Source organism: Dasypus novemcinctus, chromosome 16 (assembly GCF_030445035.2).
Source record: "Dasypus novemcinctus isolate mDasNov1 chromosome 16, mDasNov1.1.hap2, whole genome shotgun sequence".
In the NCBI taxonomy this organism is placed as follows: Eukaryota; Metazoa; Chordata; class Mammalia; order Cingulata; family Dasypodidae; genus Dasypus; species Dasypus novemcinctus.
Genome location: NC_080688.1, coordinates 47,623,252 through 47,638,909, shown reverse-complemented (window position 1 = coordinate 47,638,909; position 15,658 = coordinate 47,623,252). Strand labels below are relative to the sequence as shown.

The 15,658-nt window shown below is 41.3% G+C and overlaps 1 protein-coding gene across 3 annotated transcripts in view; it reads right to left on the bottom strand.

Moving 5' to 3' along the window:
- RNF125 (ring finger protein 125) overlaps positions 1–1,678 on the bottom strand; it is a 42,080-nt gene extending 40,402 nt beyond the window's left edge. For 2 of the 3 annotated variants that reach the window (XR_011645962.1, XM_004479009.3), the window contains exon 1: positions 1,280–1,678. Coding sequence is in view for 2 of the 3 variants with exons in the window: in XM_004479009.3 (XP_004479066.1) it covers positions 1,280–1,443 (164 nt within the window). In the remaining variant the exon portion in view is untranslated. The remainder of the gene's footprint in view (positions 1–1,279) is intronic. The other variant, XM_004479010.5, reaches the window with a different exon arrangement.
- Between the last annotated feature and the right edge of the window lie 13,980 nt (positions 1,679–15,658).

Genomic DNA, 15,658 nt, shown 5'->3' with positions numbered 1-15,658 from the left:
TTTTCTCAGGAACTAAGCTTTAGACGTCAAGGACCACGTCAACCTCAAATTCCCTTTTAAAACATTCTGTGCACTTGAATTTATAAAATGGTACTTCTCTTTTTCCTGGTAAGCCAAAAGCACTTACAAACCATTCCGGTATTGTCCTGGCACTTCATACCATTGTAAGTCAGCCGTCCAAAGAAGACATTAAGCGGATTTCTTCTCTTGCTATACTCGCTCCCCCTCCCCCCCCCCCCAATCACATACCCAAACTCACCCACCCGCGGGGGGAAAAAACCTTCCACGTAAACGTAAAACACAAATTCACAAACCCAACTCCCGCTACTACTCAAGCACACATTATAGGGACTTTGTTTTTAAACTCTTCCTAGCAACTACCTCTATTTTGCGCCGCAAGTTTTAAACAGTGCGTGATTTTTAAGTGATCTTAGTCTGTCCTTTCTATCGATTTGGGGAGGGTGTGCTAAATAAATGAGGTAATCTTCTATCTCCTTTCTGTTACTGGGTTTTAAACGGCTCCATTCACTGTCTTCGTGCTAAGGTTCAAGCCCCAAACTCCACCCTGACAGGTTCAGTTAAACTCTTACCAGTACGGAGTCATTTGGGCGTTCCAGTCTGACTTGACGATCTTTGAGGGGGTGTGTGTGTCTGTGCAGGAAAAGGGAGATGGGGGTGGGGGTAGAAAGACAATTTGCACAGATGCTTGTTTGCGCAAGAGACTCGCCTCAGTGGCGTCCTGGAACACATGCAGAGCGCCAGCAAAACAAAACCGACCCGGGTCCCCGGGGGAGAGAGAAGCAGCACCGCCCGTTCAACCGAGTTCAGCTGGGTAACTGTCCTTTGCGGAAACCTCCCTTGTAGCCGGGCGCTCCTTTCCTTTCGGGGCCCGGGCGGGCTACCGTTCTCCAGCCAAGAGCACCCACCCCAGCTGGCGATCCCTGGCTTTCGGCGGGACCCCAGCCTGGAAGCCTCATCCCGGGGTTCTACACCTGGGCTTCGGGAGGAGGCAGCACTGAGGGGCTGCAGGGCCCGCTCGTTTCTGTTTTCTCCTGGAGAAATCCTGTCACTTTCCAAATGGGCATTATTTTTTTCCTTGCCTCCCACCAGACAGGTCCACGTTTCTCCCTGCAGCGTTTGTCTTTGGCAGAGAGAAACCAATTACCCCAATGCACTGGCTTCTGTTCTGTTAATCCCCCACGCCCTCGGCCCCCCAACATCGCCCTCCCTGGGGGGGACAGGGGGCAGGGAGCGCAAAGCGAGCTCCTCTGGCACTTACATGTGGCCACAGCGGGTCCGGACAGGCTGGTGCAACACCTCGAGGCACACGGAGCAGTCGAAGGACGTAACGGGCAGCTCAGGGTCCCGTCTGCGCTCCAGGGCCCGCGGGGTGGCCGAGGCAGGCGCGGATTTGCCGCTGTCGCTGCTCAGCACAGAGCCCATCGCTGTGCCTCTAGCCCAGACGGCTGCCAAGAGCTCAGTGCCTGCAGCCGGGTGGTTTTATTGTTCTGCGTGGAGGAAGGAAGTCCCGGCCCGGCGGTGATCGCCGCCTCCCAGCGCCCCCCGCCAGCGCAGCCTAGAACCAGCCTCTGCAGCTGCGCCCCACCTCCGTCTAGGGCAAGCTCAGCGCGCGCCCGCAGGTTTGAAGTGATCTACCGCGAGCTGCCGGGGTTAAGGCGCGTGGCGGAGGCGGCGCGGTGCGCTCGCCGCAAAGTCGTCTTGCAGTCCTGGGAGCATTGAAACCTGAAACTTAGCTGCGGAGGAGGAGGGCCTGGGCCAGTAGTGAACCTTCCAGGCTATCGCACATCCTGCTTCCCCACCGTCACAGGCTAAGGAAAGTGCGGGCCTGGTCATGCCTTTATGGGAACCAGAGAGCACCCAACCATCAGTCCTGCCCTGTGTAATCATAATAAGCTACAAAAATGACCTAGGGCCGATTGAGCGTCTCCTACGACGGTGCTAATCACTACTCAGCTCATCTATTCAATACACCGTTTAAGGAAGAGATAAAATGGAGTAGTGGAAAGAGTGCTGGAGACCTGGATTCTCATTGTAGCTCTAGAGCTGGGATTCTAGTGCTAAAATCTGTGATCCTCAGTACCCTGAGCTCAGGAGCTCCTGCTATTGGTTATATTCTTTCTGTTTCCCATCCTCTCTTAAACATGTTCAAGTATATCATTCATTAATTCACTCATTTAACAAAGACTAATTTAGTGCTACAGTTTGCTGGTCTCTGTCCTGGAAAAGGGGACACAGTACTGAACAAGCAAACAAAATCCCAAATATTACAGAATTTCCTTTAAAAAACAAAGCAAAACTCTTTACCCTGAGAAAATTAGAATCACATGCAATTATAAGAAATAATACAAAATACACACATACAATTCATGCACACATCCACGATAATACAAACATATGATACTATACATAATATACAAAAATCTCATATATGCTTCACCCAGTTTCTCCTAAGCTGAACTTTTTTTTAAGATTTATTTATTTATTTATTTCTCTCCCCTTCCCCCCCCCCCCCCCCAAGTTGTCTGTTCTCTGTGTCCATTCACTGTGTGTCCTTCTGTGATCGCTTCTATCCTTATCAGCAGCACCGGAAATCTGTGTTTCTTTTTGTTGTGTCATCTTGTTGTGTCAGCTCTCTGTGTGTGCGGGGCGCCATTCTTGGGCAGGCTGCACTTTCTTTTGTGCTGGGCGGCTCTCCTTACAGGGACACCCCTGCGTGGCACAGCACTCCTTGCCCGCATCAGCACTGCAGATAGGCCAGCTCCACATGGGTCAAGGAGGCCCAGGGTTTGAACCACAGACCTCCCATGTGGTAGGCAGAAGCCCTATCCATTGGGCCAAGTCCACTTCCCTGAACTTTCTTTTAATGAGGGTATATAAGTAACCAGCAAATAAATAAATGAACAAGATTTTTCCAAATAATGACAAGAGCTATGAAGAAAACACAGGGAATGGGCTTAGAGAAAATGTTAAGAAGGTCAGAGAAAATGTTAAGAAGGTCAGAGACTTTATGGATGAGGTGACATTTGAGCAGAGTCATGGATAATGAAAAAGAGTCAGTCATTCAAAGTTTAGGAGAAAAGCTGGCAAAGCACTAGGAACAGTTAGTGAGGCAGGAACAAAGACTAGAAAGATGTGTGGATCTGAAGCATAGGGGGACTGAAGGGTATAATGAGATGAGTTGAAATGGGATAGATGGACAGGGGCCTGACTACATCCAGTCTTGCAGGCCGGGACCAAGAGTTTGGATTTTATTCCAGGTGCCTTGATTTGATAGTGTAGAGAAAAGAAAGAAACAAAACAAAAATGGAAGCTGAAAAACACATTAGGAAGCCAGTGAATCAATTCAAGGGATAAAAGACAGTGGCTTGAATTAGGTCAGTATCTGGGTAGAAGGCGAGTGGTGCACAGGTTTGGGATATAATTAGGAAAAAGACCTAGAAAGGCTTGTCGATGAATTGGATATAGGACTGAAGGAAAGATGGTCATTCCTGTCTTTAAACAAAAAACAATTTCTCCACCCCCACCTTGATCCCCCATGTCCCTCAGCTCCTGCCCTATATCATTGGTCTTTAATGCTAAATTTCTTGATCTGGTTTTCTAACTTCTTTGTTTAGATTTCTTAATTATCCACTTCTTTTTCAATCCAACTCTGTTTCTGAACCCACCACTCTACCTCCATCTGTCCAAAAACTTCATCACCAATGTTACTGGTGACTTTCAGGTGGCAAAGGCCAAAAGATTCTTTTCATTTTCTTCCTTGACCTCTCAGCTCTGTCAGTGTTGACCACTCTCTCCTTCTAGAAACAACCCTTTGACCTTCTTTCTTTCTGGCTGCTCTTTTGCAGTCTTCTTTGCTGGTATCTCCTTCTCCATGGAAAGGCTAAGTGTTAGAGTCCCTAGGATTCTGGCCTAGGATATTTCCCTTTCTCATTCTTCATACACTCCCTAAAATTCTATATATCCTTCAACCATATAGGTTCCAAACACACTCGAGTCTTTATTTCCCCGCCCCCGGCCCCCCCCCCCCCCCCCGGGCCACTTATCCCACTGCTTACCTTTTTTTTTTTTTAAGTAGGTACCAGGGATTGAACCTGGGATCTCGTATGTGAAGCAGGCACTCAATCACTGAGCTACACCCATTGCTTACTTGACATACCACCTGGCTGCACCATAGACATCTTCAGTAGCTCAACATATCCAATAGCAAACTCATCTTAGCCTCCCACCTACTCTTCCTCTTTTAGTAAGTGAGCTACCTCACTCTGGTAGCTCAATCTAGAAATCTGAAAGTCATCCTTGATTTCTCCCTAGCCCTCATTCACACTGAATCAATCACATTCACTATTCTACCGCCAATATATCTCTCAGTAGCTCTTGAATGGGTTCACTCTTCTCCATTTCCATGGCCACTTATTTTTAATCATTATATTCTCTGGTATGACCCATTGCTATAGTTCCTAACTGCTCTGCCTGTATCCACTACTGCCATTCTCCAATCTATTATCCACAATGTAACCAAAATGATCATTTGAAGGGAAATTATCTTCTATCACCTCATGCTTGAAAGTATTTAATGGTTCTCCACAACCTTTGGGATTAAATTCCAAATCCTTAACATGATCTACAAAGTCCTGCATGATATGATTCCTTCAATAACATAATCAGAATACTTTTGGTGGCAGGTAATAGAAATTCAACTAAAAGTATTTGATCGATATTTATTATCTATCTGATAAATGAGTCCAGCATAAGGAGTTCCAGAGTTGCTCCACACTCAATGATGTCCTCAAGGCCTCAGCACCTTGTCATCCCCAGTATGTCAGTGTACTTGTCAGCCAAAGGGGTGCTGATGCAAAATACCAGAAAACTGTTGGCTTTTATAAAGGGAATTTATTGGGGTAGAAGCTTACAGCAGGCTACAAAGCATAAGCTATTTCCCTCACCAAAGTCTGTTGCCACGTGTTGGGGCAAGATGGCTGTTGATGTCTCCTAAGAGCTCAGGCTTCTTGGGTTCCCCTCTTCCTGGTGCTCCATTTAGACTATCAGGGAAAATGGCTCTGTCTCTCTTCCAGGGCTTCTGCTGTGGCCAAGGAGCCATCTCTATTCCTCTGTGTTCTTCTCCTGTGTGTTCACTTCCTGGGCGTCAGTTCAAAACTCCAGCATCAAAACTCCAACTAACTCCTCTGCTCTACTATGTCGTTTTACCTACTGACATGGCCCAATCAAAGCCCTAATCATAATTTAATCACGCCCAGGTACAGACCAGTTTACAAACGTAATCCAATATCTATTTTTGGAATTCATAAACCATATCAAACTTCTATAGTCAGTATCTCTCTTGTGGCAGAAAAATGGCAGCAATATCTCTAACAATCATATCTACATGTAGTAGTCTCCAAAAACAGCAAGGAAATGGCATGGTTTCCTACTTGTAGCTCTCGTTCCTTTTACACAGGAAGAAATGTGTCCTCAAAGCCTTCCTCTGCAGACATCCACTTACATCTCATTGATTCAAATTGGGCCACGTTATGACACCTAAGCAATCCCTGGCAAGGAAGTAAAAATTCTCGGATTGGCTTAAGCTTACTATGATTTGTCCCCAGGACTGCACACCTTAGCTGTCTGAAACAACAAAACCAGGGTTCTTCAACAAAAATAAAGGAAGTGCATAATGGCAACTGGATAGCCCGACAATAGGATCTCCCCAAACAACCCTTTTTGGCTTCATTTGCTATCACCCTCCCCCTTATATCCATGCTCCAAAAACTTCACTACTTGTTTCAACTTCTTGAGTGTACTAAGTTCTCTTTGGCATCAGGAAGAGCTTTTCGCACTTCCTTTTTTCTCTGTCAGGATACTTCCTATGCACCACCCCACCACTCCCAACTCCACTTGTTTCAACTCAAATTCTTTATTTGGAAGACTTTCTAGACCACATCTATCTTACACATTCTCTTTGCTTCTTTCATAGTACAAAGTATTTGCCTTCCTAGGTAATGGATATAAAAGTACTTGACATGTAGGAGGTGATATACATATTTGTATTTGTATATATATTTCAATAAAAATCCACAAGGCAGATATTATCATTTCTATTTTATAGGCTCAGAGACATAAACTTAGCAGAGGCCACATAGTAAGAAAGTGGCAGAATCAGGATTTAATTCTAGATTTTCTTCACTTTAAAATGCATGTGCTTTTCAGTAAGATACTTGTGTAGAGATGAGGAACACTAAGAATCTTAGAAAGAATAAAACAAATTTAAATAAAACAAGGCAGGATGATGGGACCCAGGAGGATAGATGAAGGGGAAGTATCTGGTATTAAAAGGCTCTTTATAAACATTTATAGTTGACAATAATATGATCGTGGTCATGATTATGATGACAAGGGTGTCAACCTGACATTAAATTCACAGTCCAAATTCTAAGTGCTTAAGGTCATCATAAACATAGATTAGTATAAAGGAAATTTGAAAACTCTATAATCAACATCCCCATCAAAATGATGACTACTGTTATCTCTCACTCAACCAAAAGGAAAGCAAAGCTAATTTTTAAAAACATCCAGAAAAAAATACATACTTGACTTACTTATTTCCTTGTAAGAGGGATGAAACAACTCAAGAATCTGAGTTTCCAATTTCAAGTAGTGTTGAAGTTATGAGAAAGACATTCCTATATTCAAAGTTTATTTTTAGTAACAAAAACTTAGAGGAAGCCTAAGTGTCTAAAAAAGGGAAATGTTTTAGTAAAGTATGGTATACATTATTAACAAATAGATAAAACAACATTTTAAAACTGTGCAGCCTACCATTTTTAGGCCCATTTGGCAGTATTTCATAAAATAAAAAATGCACATAGGCAAAGTGACAAAATGGATATTTATTACAGTATTGTTTGCAATTGTTTGAATGTCCACCAATAAAAGACTGGTTAAATAAATTAGGGTAAAACCATACGTTGGGATACTACACAACCATGAAAAAGAAAAACAATTCTATAACTTCTTCAGAAAAATCACACTAAAATATAAAGTTAAATGATAAAAGCAAGGCACATAGCCATGTTTATTGTACACTATCCTTTATGTTTTTTAAAAGATTATGTGCATATAACGTACACATTACACATATATGTATGTATGCATGTATATATATACACACACTGTTTTATGTTGTGGCAGTTGGACATTATTTTATGAATCCTGAAAAGACAAAGATTATGTTTGTAAACTAATCTATTCCTCTGGTTGTGATACCCTTTGATTGTATTAAATTCAACTGAGGGGCCTTGGATTAGATTACTTGTTAAGATTAGGGCTTTTTGATTTGACTCAGGTTGGTCCCCACCTGCTGCTGGGTCTGATAAAAATGAACACTCAGACATACAGACACAGACAGGAAGACAGAGCTTTGTCATTTTTGATCCTGCTATGTGACAGAAAGGAGAAGTCTCAAACAGCTGAAACCCTGGGGAGAGATGAGACATTGTTGCCTGATAGTCTGCAGCTGAGATTCTGAAGAAAGGAGGCCATCCGAGACTATTTTTGAAGGATTATCTTTTATACCAAAAATTTGCAACCAACAAAATTTCCGTTCAGAGTGGGACAGCTAAATATTCCATGGTACATACACACTGTAGAAGGCAATGTAGGAGTGAAAAAGAACAAGCAAAAAGGACAAAATTAAGTACATGATAGTACTTGATTATGTACCAGGTATTATTCTAATACACCTTTATACTAGAATACAGTAAATGTTTTATATATCCTAACTCAACTCCTCATAATTTTAATAACCTACTGTTGGTGAACCAAAAGGATAAAGTAAGCAGGAAGAGCAATAACAGAAAAAATTTCCTAGCAATACTTGTATGAACAACAATGACAGGGAATGCAAGAAATTGAAAGCAGTTTCACAGGATTATGGGATTATTTAGGAAGTTATTCTTTTAAATTTTGTTTTTTAGAAAAGAAAATAGTACACTAGTGAGAAACAGAAACGTTGGTGTTAGACAGACCTGTGTCTATATTTCCTCTCCACCATACATGAGCTGCACAACTTTGGGTGAGTTATTTAACCTCAAGTGGGGATAACTAACACCTATTTCCAAGAGTTAAGGACAAAATGAGTTAACATGATTTCACTTAGCTTTGTACCTGGCACAGAATAAGTGCATTGTAAGAAGTAGCTAACATCATTTATGAATTTACTTTAATTTATTAAAATCTAATTTTAACACCAAATAAAAAGTGGAAAGGGTGGAAAATTTCACTGCTGTCTCTGAATCAAGTCATAAATCATTGGTACCATGAGAAGTAGTCTTTGCTAAGGCCTGTGGGGTGAATCTGAGTTGGGGGGCTTCCTATGATGGAGTTCAGTGGTTTGCGAGACAGAAAGTCTACAGCACCACCTTGCTGCACTGATTAACTGCGAAGGAATTTTTCCCCCCACGGGGGACTTGACAATAGCAGAACCATTAGCAGCATCTCCTTTAGAACCATCTGGCATTGATTTTTTCTACTGTATTTCCTGAAGGAGGACGCTTCAGAGCCTTAAAGTGAAGAAAACAATGATTCTTCTCTTATTCCTGCAACTGCTGACTTAGAATCACCTGACTTTTCTATATTCAGTTTGATAACAGGGATGAGCTAGACAAAGGCCACCACTAGGCTGTTAAAAAAAAAACATTACTTCTGAGTTAGGCATTACATGTACCAGGGGTACAGTGATTTACTTTAATATTTTTGTTTAGTTTTAATTCTTAAAGTTGGATCTTTAGGGCAGAATTAACCCAGAGTATGTTTTATCCTAACATAAACGTTATTTCAGTTAAAGTCTGTTTGTACTTTGAATGCTTCACTGTGACTCTATAGATTATGAATAACTTCAGTTTTTGACCAACCTTTTAGCTACTCATTTTCATCTAACAATAGAGACCAGATGATTCTCTGAAACAAATCTAATAAAGTATTATTGCCATGAAATCTTTTGAGCTCATTAGTTTACGTGTTATGACTAGCAATTGTAAATATAAATGTTAAATATAAGGCAAAGTTGAGTTGCTTGCTTTGCTTTATGTGGAATCATCTTTGATAAGATGCATATGTAATAAAAAATTAGTAGTTTCAAATATAACAGATGGCAAATTTGATCACAATGTCACTCACTATAACCCCCTTGGCATTTTCATAGGAGTGGATGTATTAGTCAGCCAAAGGGGTGCTAATGCAAAATATCAGAAATCGGTTGGTTTTTATAAAGGGTATTTATTTGGGGTAGAAGTTTACAGTTACCAGGCCATAAAGCATAAATTGCTTCCCTCACCAAAGTCTGTTTCCACATATTGGAGCAAGATGGCTGCCAACATCTCCAAGGGTTCAGGCTTCTTAGGTTCCTCTCTTCCTAGGGTTTGTTTCTCTCCAGGCTCAGCTGCCCTGCTCTCTCCACAAGGCCAGCTGTAAACTATCAGGCAAATGGCTCTGTCTCTCTCCCTGAGTTTGATTCTCTCTGGGCTCAGCTGCTCTGCTTCTCTATGTGCTTACTTCCCAAGCTCCAGCTCAAAACTCCCAACTCTGTCCTTTGCCATGTCTTTTCTCTGGAGTACCTGCCCACCAAGGGTCTGAGACTCAACACCCTACTGACATGGCCCAATCAAAATCCTAACCATACTTTAATCAATTAAAAGTGATACCGCTGACAGGCCAGTTTACAAACATAATCCAATAATTATTTTTGGAATTCATAAAGAATGCCAAACTGCAACAGTGGGTATTTTACTTTGGAATGGAAACCAATTTTATATTAGGATCAATAAAAGAAAATAGTCTTATGAAATTCATTAGAGCTATACGCATAAACAATAAAAAACAATTGTGGCATATTATTAACATGCTGGATCCAATTACCCAGTGCCTTAAAGAAGGATTTATGGTTTTAAGTTATTTCTTGTCATATGATCTTTTATACACTCTTGGATATTGAACTTTTAATAAACTTTTATTGCCACTGATGACACATTGTTATGGTATATTGTACTAAAGTTGGAAGATTGCTGCACTTTTCCTTTAATGACCCAGTTCAAGCCCTGAAATTAGTAAACTTTAATTCCAGTGTCTATTGATCTATAACATCTGCTCCTTCAACATCTATTGTCAATTGCAAAAGGACAGAGAGTAACCCATTCAGCTATCACCCCACTCAACCTGGCCGGGCACTAATAGTGAGAAGGCTGTGTGTACCTTGTGTGGCACCTAGAGAGTTGCTATAGAGCATGTCATTATCCCACCTGGCCCATGTATGTTCTCCCATTTTTGTCCATGACCCCAAATCCCTACTTGAACCATATCTCTCCCCCTCTTCCACAATGTCTCCCATTTCCTAATGGTTATATAAAGGACTAAATATAAATGGGGAAAAAAGAGAGAATATAAAGACTGCACAAAATGCTTTGTGAAAATATTTGCTCTAACTCTTTCATATAGGCAATTGTTGTTTATTTCAACATCTGAGGATACCATGCCTCTTTCACATGATACGACTGATTTGGAATTTGATATCGTGTCAAAATATGACACCCACAACTCTTACTACTGTGCTATTCTTTGAAGGGGGGAGTTGTTCTCTTAGTTTAAGACAAAGAAGAATAGTTCTTACCAGCAGAATATTTCAGCCTACATATAATATCAGGGGTTAAAAATGCTTTTTGACCTGAATAAAAGGGGGAAATGGAAAGGACAAATGAGTTTATATGGCTATGAGTCTCCAAAAAAGAGCCAGGAGGTTATCAGAGGAGTCGTCCTTATGCACACCTCAGCAGAGTCCCAGAGACAGATAAAGTAGATACAACCCCAGGTATTGGTTCTTCTGAGTGCTACAGAGACCCACACATTCTATGGTCATGGCCGATGGAGTTCAGTGCCATGTCAGTTGGCCCTACTTTGGAGTTTATATTTCTGTGTGATGGAGCTGGACTCAGATGTGATCTTTGTTCACAAGCCTCTCCTGTTACTTTTACCAGACCTGTGGTTGGCACTGCGGTTTAGTGTATACCCAGGGAACCTGAATCTCTGGACTGTCCAGAAACTGTCCATGTGATAGCCAGGCCCTGAGCCCCAACAGACTAGCAACTACTACACTCTAGTTTATTGGACTTACCCCACTCAGCTAACATGGAGGTGAAGAGAGTCAACCACCACACCAGAGAGCCAAGAGTACCTACAACTGAAAGCAGGAGAATTGCATCCAGCATCCATGTGGAATCTAAGCCCCCTCTTGATATAGATGTGGAGTGGACATAACCATTCCAGAGTCCACAGGATGGAGGAATAGAGTAGGGATTAGAGTGGACTTACTGATATTCTATTCATGAGCTATTGTGATTAGTATTCGAAGAAAGCATAGCATTGATTTGAAGAAAGTGGCCATGGTAGCTGCTGAGGGTAGGGAGTGGGAGGAAGAGATGTGATGTGGGGGCATTTTCAGGACTTGGAGTTGTCCTGGGTGGTACTGCAGGGACAGTTACTGGACATTGTATGTCCTCCCATGGCCCACTGGGTGGACTGGGGGAGAGTGTAAACTGTAATGTGGACCATTGACCATGTGATGCAGCAGTGCTCAGAGATGTGTTCACCAAGTGCAATGAATGTCTCATGATGATGGAGGAGGGTGTTGTTATGGGAGGATTGGGGTGAGGGGGGTGGGGGATATATGGGGACCTCATTTTTTTTAATGTAACATTAAAAAAATAAAGACAAAACAAAAAGAATAGCTCTTACCAATAATCTTCCCCACATGGGAGGTCCAGGGTTCGGTCTCCAGTGTCTCCTAAAAACAAAAACAAACTATAAGCAAACAGATGAAAGGGTCAACTCAGGAGAGCCGAGATAGCTCTGCAGTTGAGCACAGGCTTCCTGCATACAAAGTCCCGGGTTCTCTGCCTGTTTTATCACTTTCTATAATTATTTTCTAGATTTGAGAATTCAAAGTACTAAGCTTTTAAAACATTACAGGAAACAAGGAGTATAAACAGAACAGAAAGACTCAGAGCAACCTATATATTTGATGTCATAATGGGAAAAAATCGGTACTGTGGGCCTGTATGCTTTCACAATGGTCACAAATACAGACACAGGAATCTGGAACATGTGGTATCAAACCCTGGCTCTACCACGTAGTGATTGCTTGGCTTTGGACAAGTTACCTAAACTCTCTGAGGCTCAATTTCTAATCTATAAAAAGGAGATAAGAAAGAAGTAAATTTTGTTGTATGCATTAAACTATATACACACTTGTATGTATATAAATATATGTATATATATGGTTTAATTCTTTTAACATTGACACATATACACACATACAAGGCCTTTAACATTGGGCATGGTCTATAGTAATCAATAAAAATAGTATCCGTTGTCATTTTAATTATTACCTCCTAGCCTAAAGGAGCTTCCATAATGGAAGCTTATTTGCAGAGACTCATATACACCAATAAAATATATTTTCATCCAAACTAGGAGAAAAGATATAACTTATCTGTATAATTTTCTTGCTATGGCAAAATAGAAACAATCACAAGTTTTGGAATTAAAGTCTGAAACTTTGACATTCTTCTGTGATGAAAGATGGTTACTTGTTGATGGTTAGGTAATAGGAGAAGAATGTTTAATGGCACACTGTTTATATAAGTGATGGTGTTGGGCAGTAAAAAGTCACAAAAATGATCTTACAGCTGTGTGCAATTAACCATGAACTACTTTGTTATATTGCTTTCAGTTTTGTTTTAAACTACTCTTTGAACAGTTTGTTGCTATTTACCTTTTCACTATTTGTGGTTTTACCTCCCAAAATAAATGATTTCTCTCACAAATAGATCAGTGCTTTTTTATAACTTACTGATTTAAGTTTTATTTCAAACGTGTCATTTGAAATGTTGAAAGACAAAATATGAGTGCTTTCACCTCTTTGGGAATCAGTGTCCTTATCTGCAAAATGAGATAGAGTTAGATGTCCTCTATGACCTCTTCCCATTCTCAATACACTGTAATTCAATGCTCAATGAAGTAGAATGCTCCAAATGTGGATTTGATTCAAACATTACCCACTCATGTTGCCTAATAGCCCACTAGTAGCAAGAGAAATATTCACTAAGCTATTCCTAGAGTAGGATAGTATGCTTTGAAGATATGCTGTAACATGACTATCTATGGTCAGTGTGTTTTGCAGGGCCAGCTGCTTAAAGACTGACATTCTGAGAAACTTAGCAAGAAACAGCAATTGGGACTGGTTAGCAGAAAAAAACTGGAGGCACTATTAAACTAAGACAAAAGATTCAGGTCTTTATCTGGCTTACCTGAGTAAACTCACAATCTCTTCATTCAGCAGAACTTCTTTTTTGATGATGTTCTTTTCTCTTTCAAAATAGCATGTTGCCTCATTTTATCATCAAATAGTGCCTAGTGCCTCAGATTGTGTTAAACATTTTTCAAGGTAATATCTCAGATATTTGTGTTTCTGTGCAATACGAGTCTTTATTACCGTTGATAGGTTTTAAAATATGAATTTTCAAAATTATCTTTGTAAATTTATAAATATATCTTTTTCAGTGCCAAGGTAATTAACCAGTGTAATGTCATTCAGTGGTTGGGGAGACATGATCGTGGACAGATTGCACTATGAATGAGTTTAAGTAATTCTCTCCTGGCACCTTCCAACCCTGCCATTGTAAAAGTAATCTGGAGGGTCTGTTCATTCATCATTTAGAATTGTATTTCTACAGATTGGTCCATGGACCATGTGCATCAGAACCAACAGGAAGGACTGTTAAAAATGCAGCCCCTATAGCATACCCCTGACCCACTGAACTGAAATATCTTAGAGTGGGGTCTTTTTAAAATTTTTTAGGAGGTACTGGGGATTGAACCTATGACCTCGGACATGGGAAGCAAGCATTCAAACCACTGAGCTGCACCAGCTCCCAAATGGGGTCATTTTAACAAGCTCCCCAGGTGATTCTGATGCAGCATAAAGCTTGGGAACCATGACATAAACAGAGAGAATGACTTATCAAAATGCAGGTATGACCATGTCATTTTCCTACCTAAACTCTTCAATAGCCCCACAAGGGGGAATCGATGTGGCTTAAGCAGTTGGGTGCCCACCTCCCACATGGGAGGCCCTGGGTTTGGTTCCTGGTGCCTCCGAAAGAAGACAAGCAGACACAATGAGCAGACAAGTGGATACAGCGGCAGACAGGTGAGGGAACCATCTGGGGGGCTGGTGTGGTAGAAAATAAATAGATGGCTCCACAAGTCCACAGAAGCAAGAAAAAAAAAAAAAGTAACTCTTCTTAGTTTCCCAGCTGCTCAAACATATACCACACAACAAGAATTTATTGGCTCACAGTTTTGAGGCTAAGATAAGGTCAAAATTGAGGTATCAGAAGGCAATGCTCTCTGCCTGAAAACTGGCATTCCAGGGCTGGCTGCCGTCAATCCTTGGATCCTTTGCTTTTCTGTCACAGGAACAATGCGCTTGGCCGTGTCGTCTTTCTTTTCCAGGTTCCACTGAATTCCAGTTTCCAGCTTTTCCCTACAGCTTTCTCTATGTCTGAATTTCATTGTTTATAAAGGACTCCAGTAACCCAGATTAAAACCGAAAGCTTTGATTGAGCCACGCCTTAACTAAAAATAACACCTTTGAAAACTCTTCTTTACGATGGGTTCATACCCAGAGGAGTAGATAAAGATTAAGAACATGTTTCTTTCTCAGCTACATAATTCGAACTACCACACCAATCAAATGCGGTCTTCATGACCTCGCTTCTTCCTAGGTCCCCAGTTTTTGTTTGTTTTTTCCCCACTTCTTGCTGTGCACTTGAAATTCCAGTAATTGGGAACTGTTTGCAGACTGTCTGGACAGAACATGCTTCTTCTTGCCTCCTCGTCTGTCCCCTCTGTCTGAAATGTTCTGCTTTCTCCACCCTTCCCAAGTTCCCTTGACATAAATTAGTACCACAGTTCTCTCTCTGTGTAAATGCTGTTTTTTCCCGTCCATCTTAACTACCTGGCCATGAAAGCCTTGAGGACACAGGATAAAAGTGCCAGTTAATTTGGTTGCAAGCAACCGAACTTGATCCTGAATAAATTAAGCAAGGAAAAAGGAAGTACTGGTAAGAAGCTGCATAGCTAGGAGATAAAAAGGAAGTCTATTAACCATGCTTGTGAAGGGCAGACATCAGGGAAGCTGCTAGATCCCAGCAACAGGAACTCCTACCCAGGACAGGGGAGGGAGATAAGGGATTAAAAAGTATACACTGTGGTTGCCAGCCCCATCAGAATCACATGGCATAATCAAAGGGCAATGCCTCCAAAGGAAGGGTGTGGGGTGTTGTTAAAGGAGAAACAGATGAACAGATGCTTGGTAGACAAAAACACTCCTTTGTGTCTTGCTCTTGATTGCACCTCCAATGTCTAGCAAGGAGATTGATACATTCACAGTAGGCTCTCAGTGTAGGTTTGCAGAATAAATGCAATCAGAGAGGAAACTAACACCTATTTAACACTACCTGCTAGGTAATGTTACTGCACTCACTGCTCACAACAATTCTATAAGTAGACTTTATCTGCATTTTTGAGA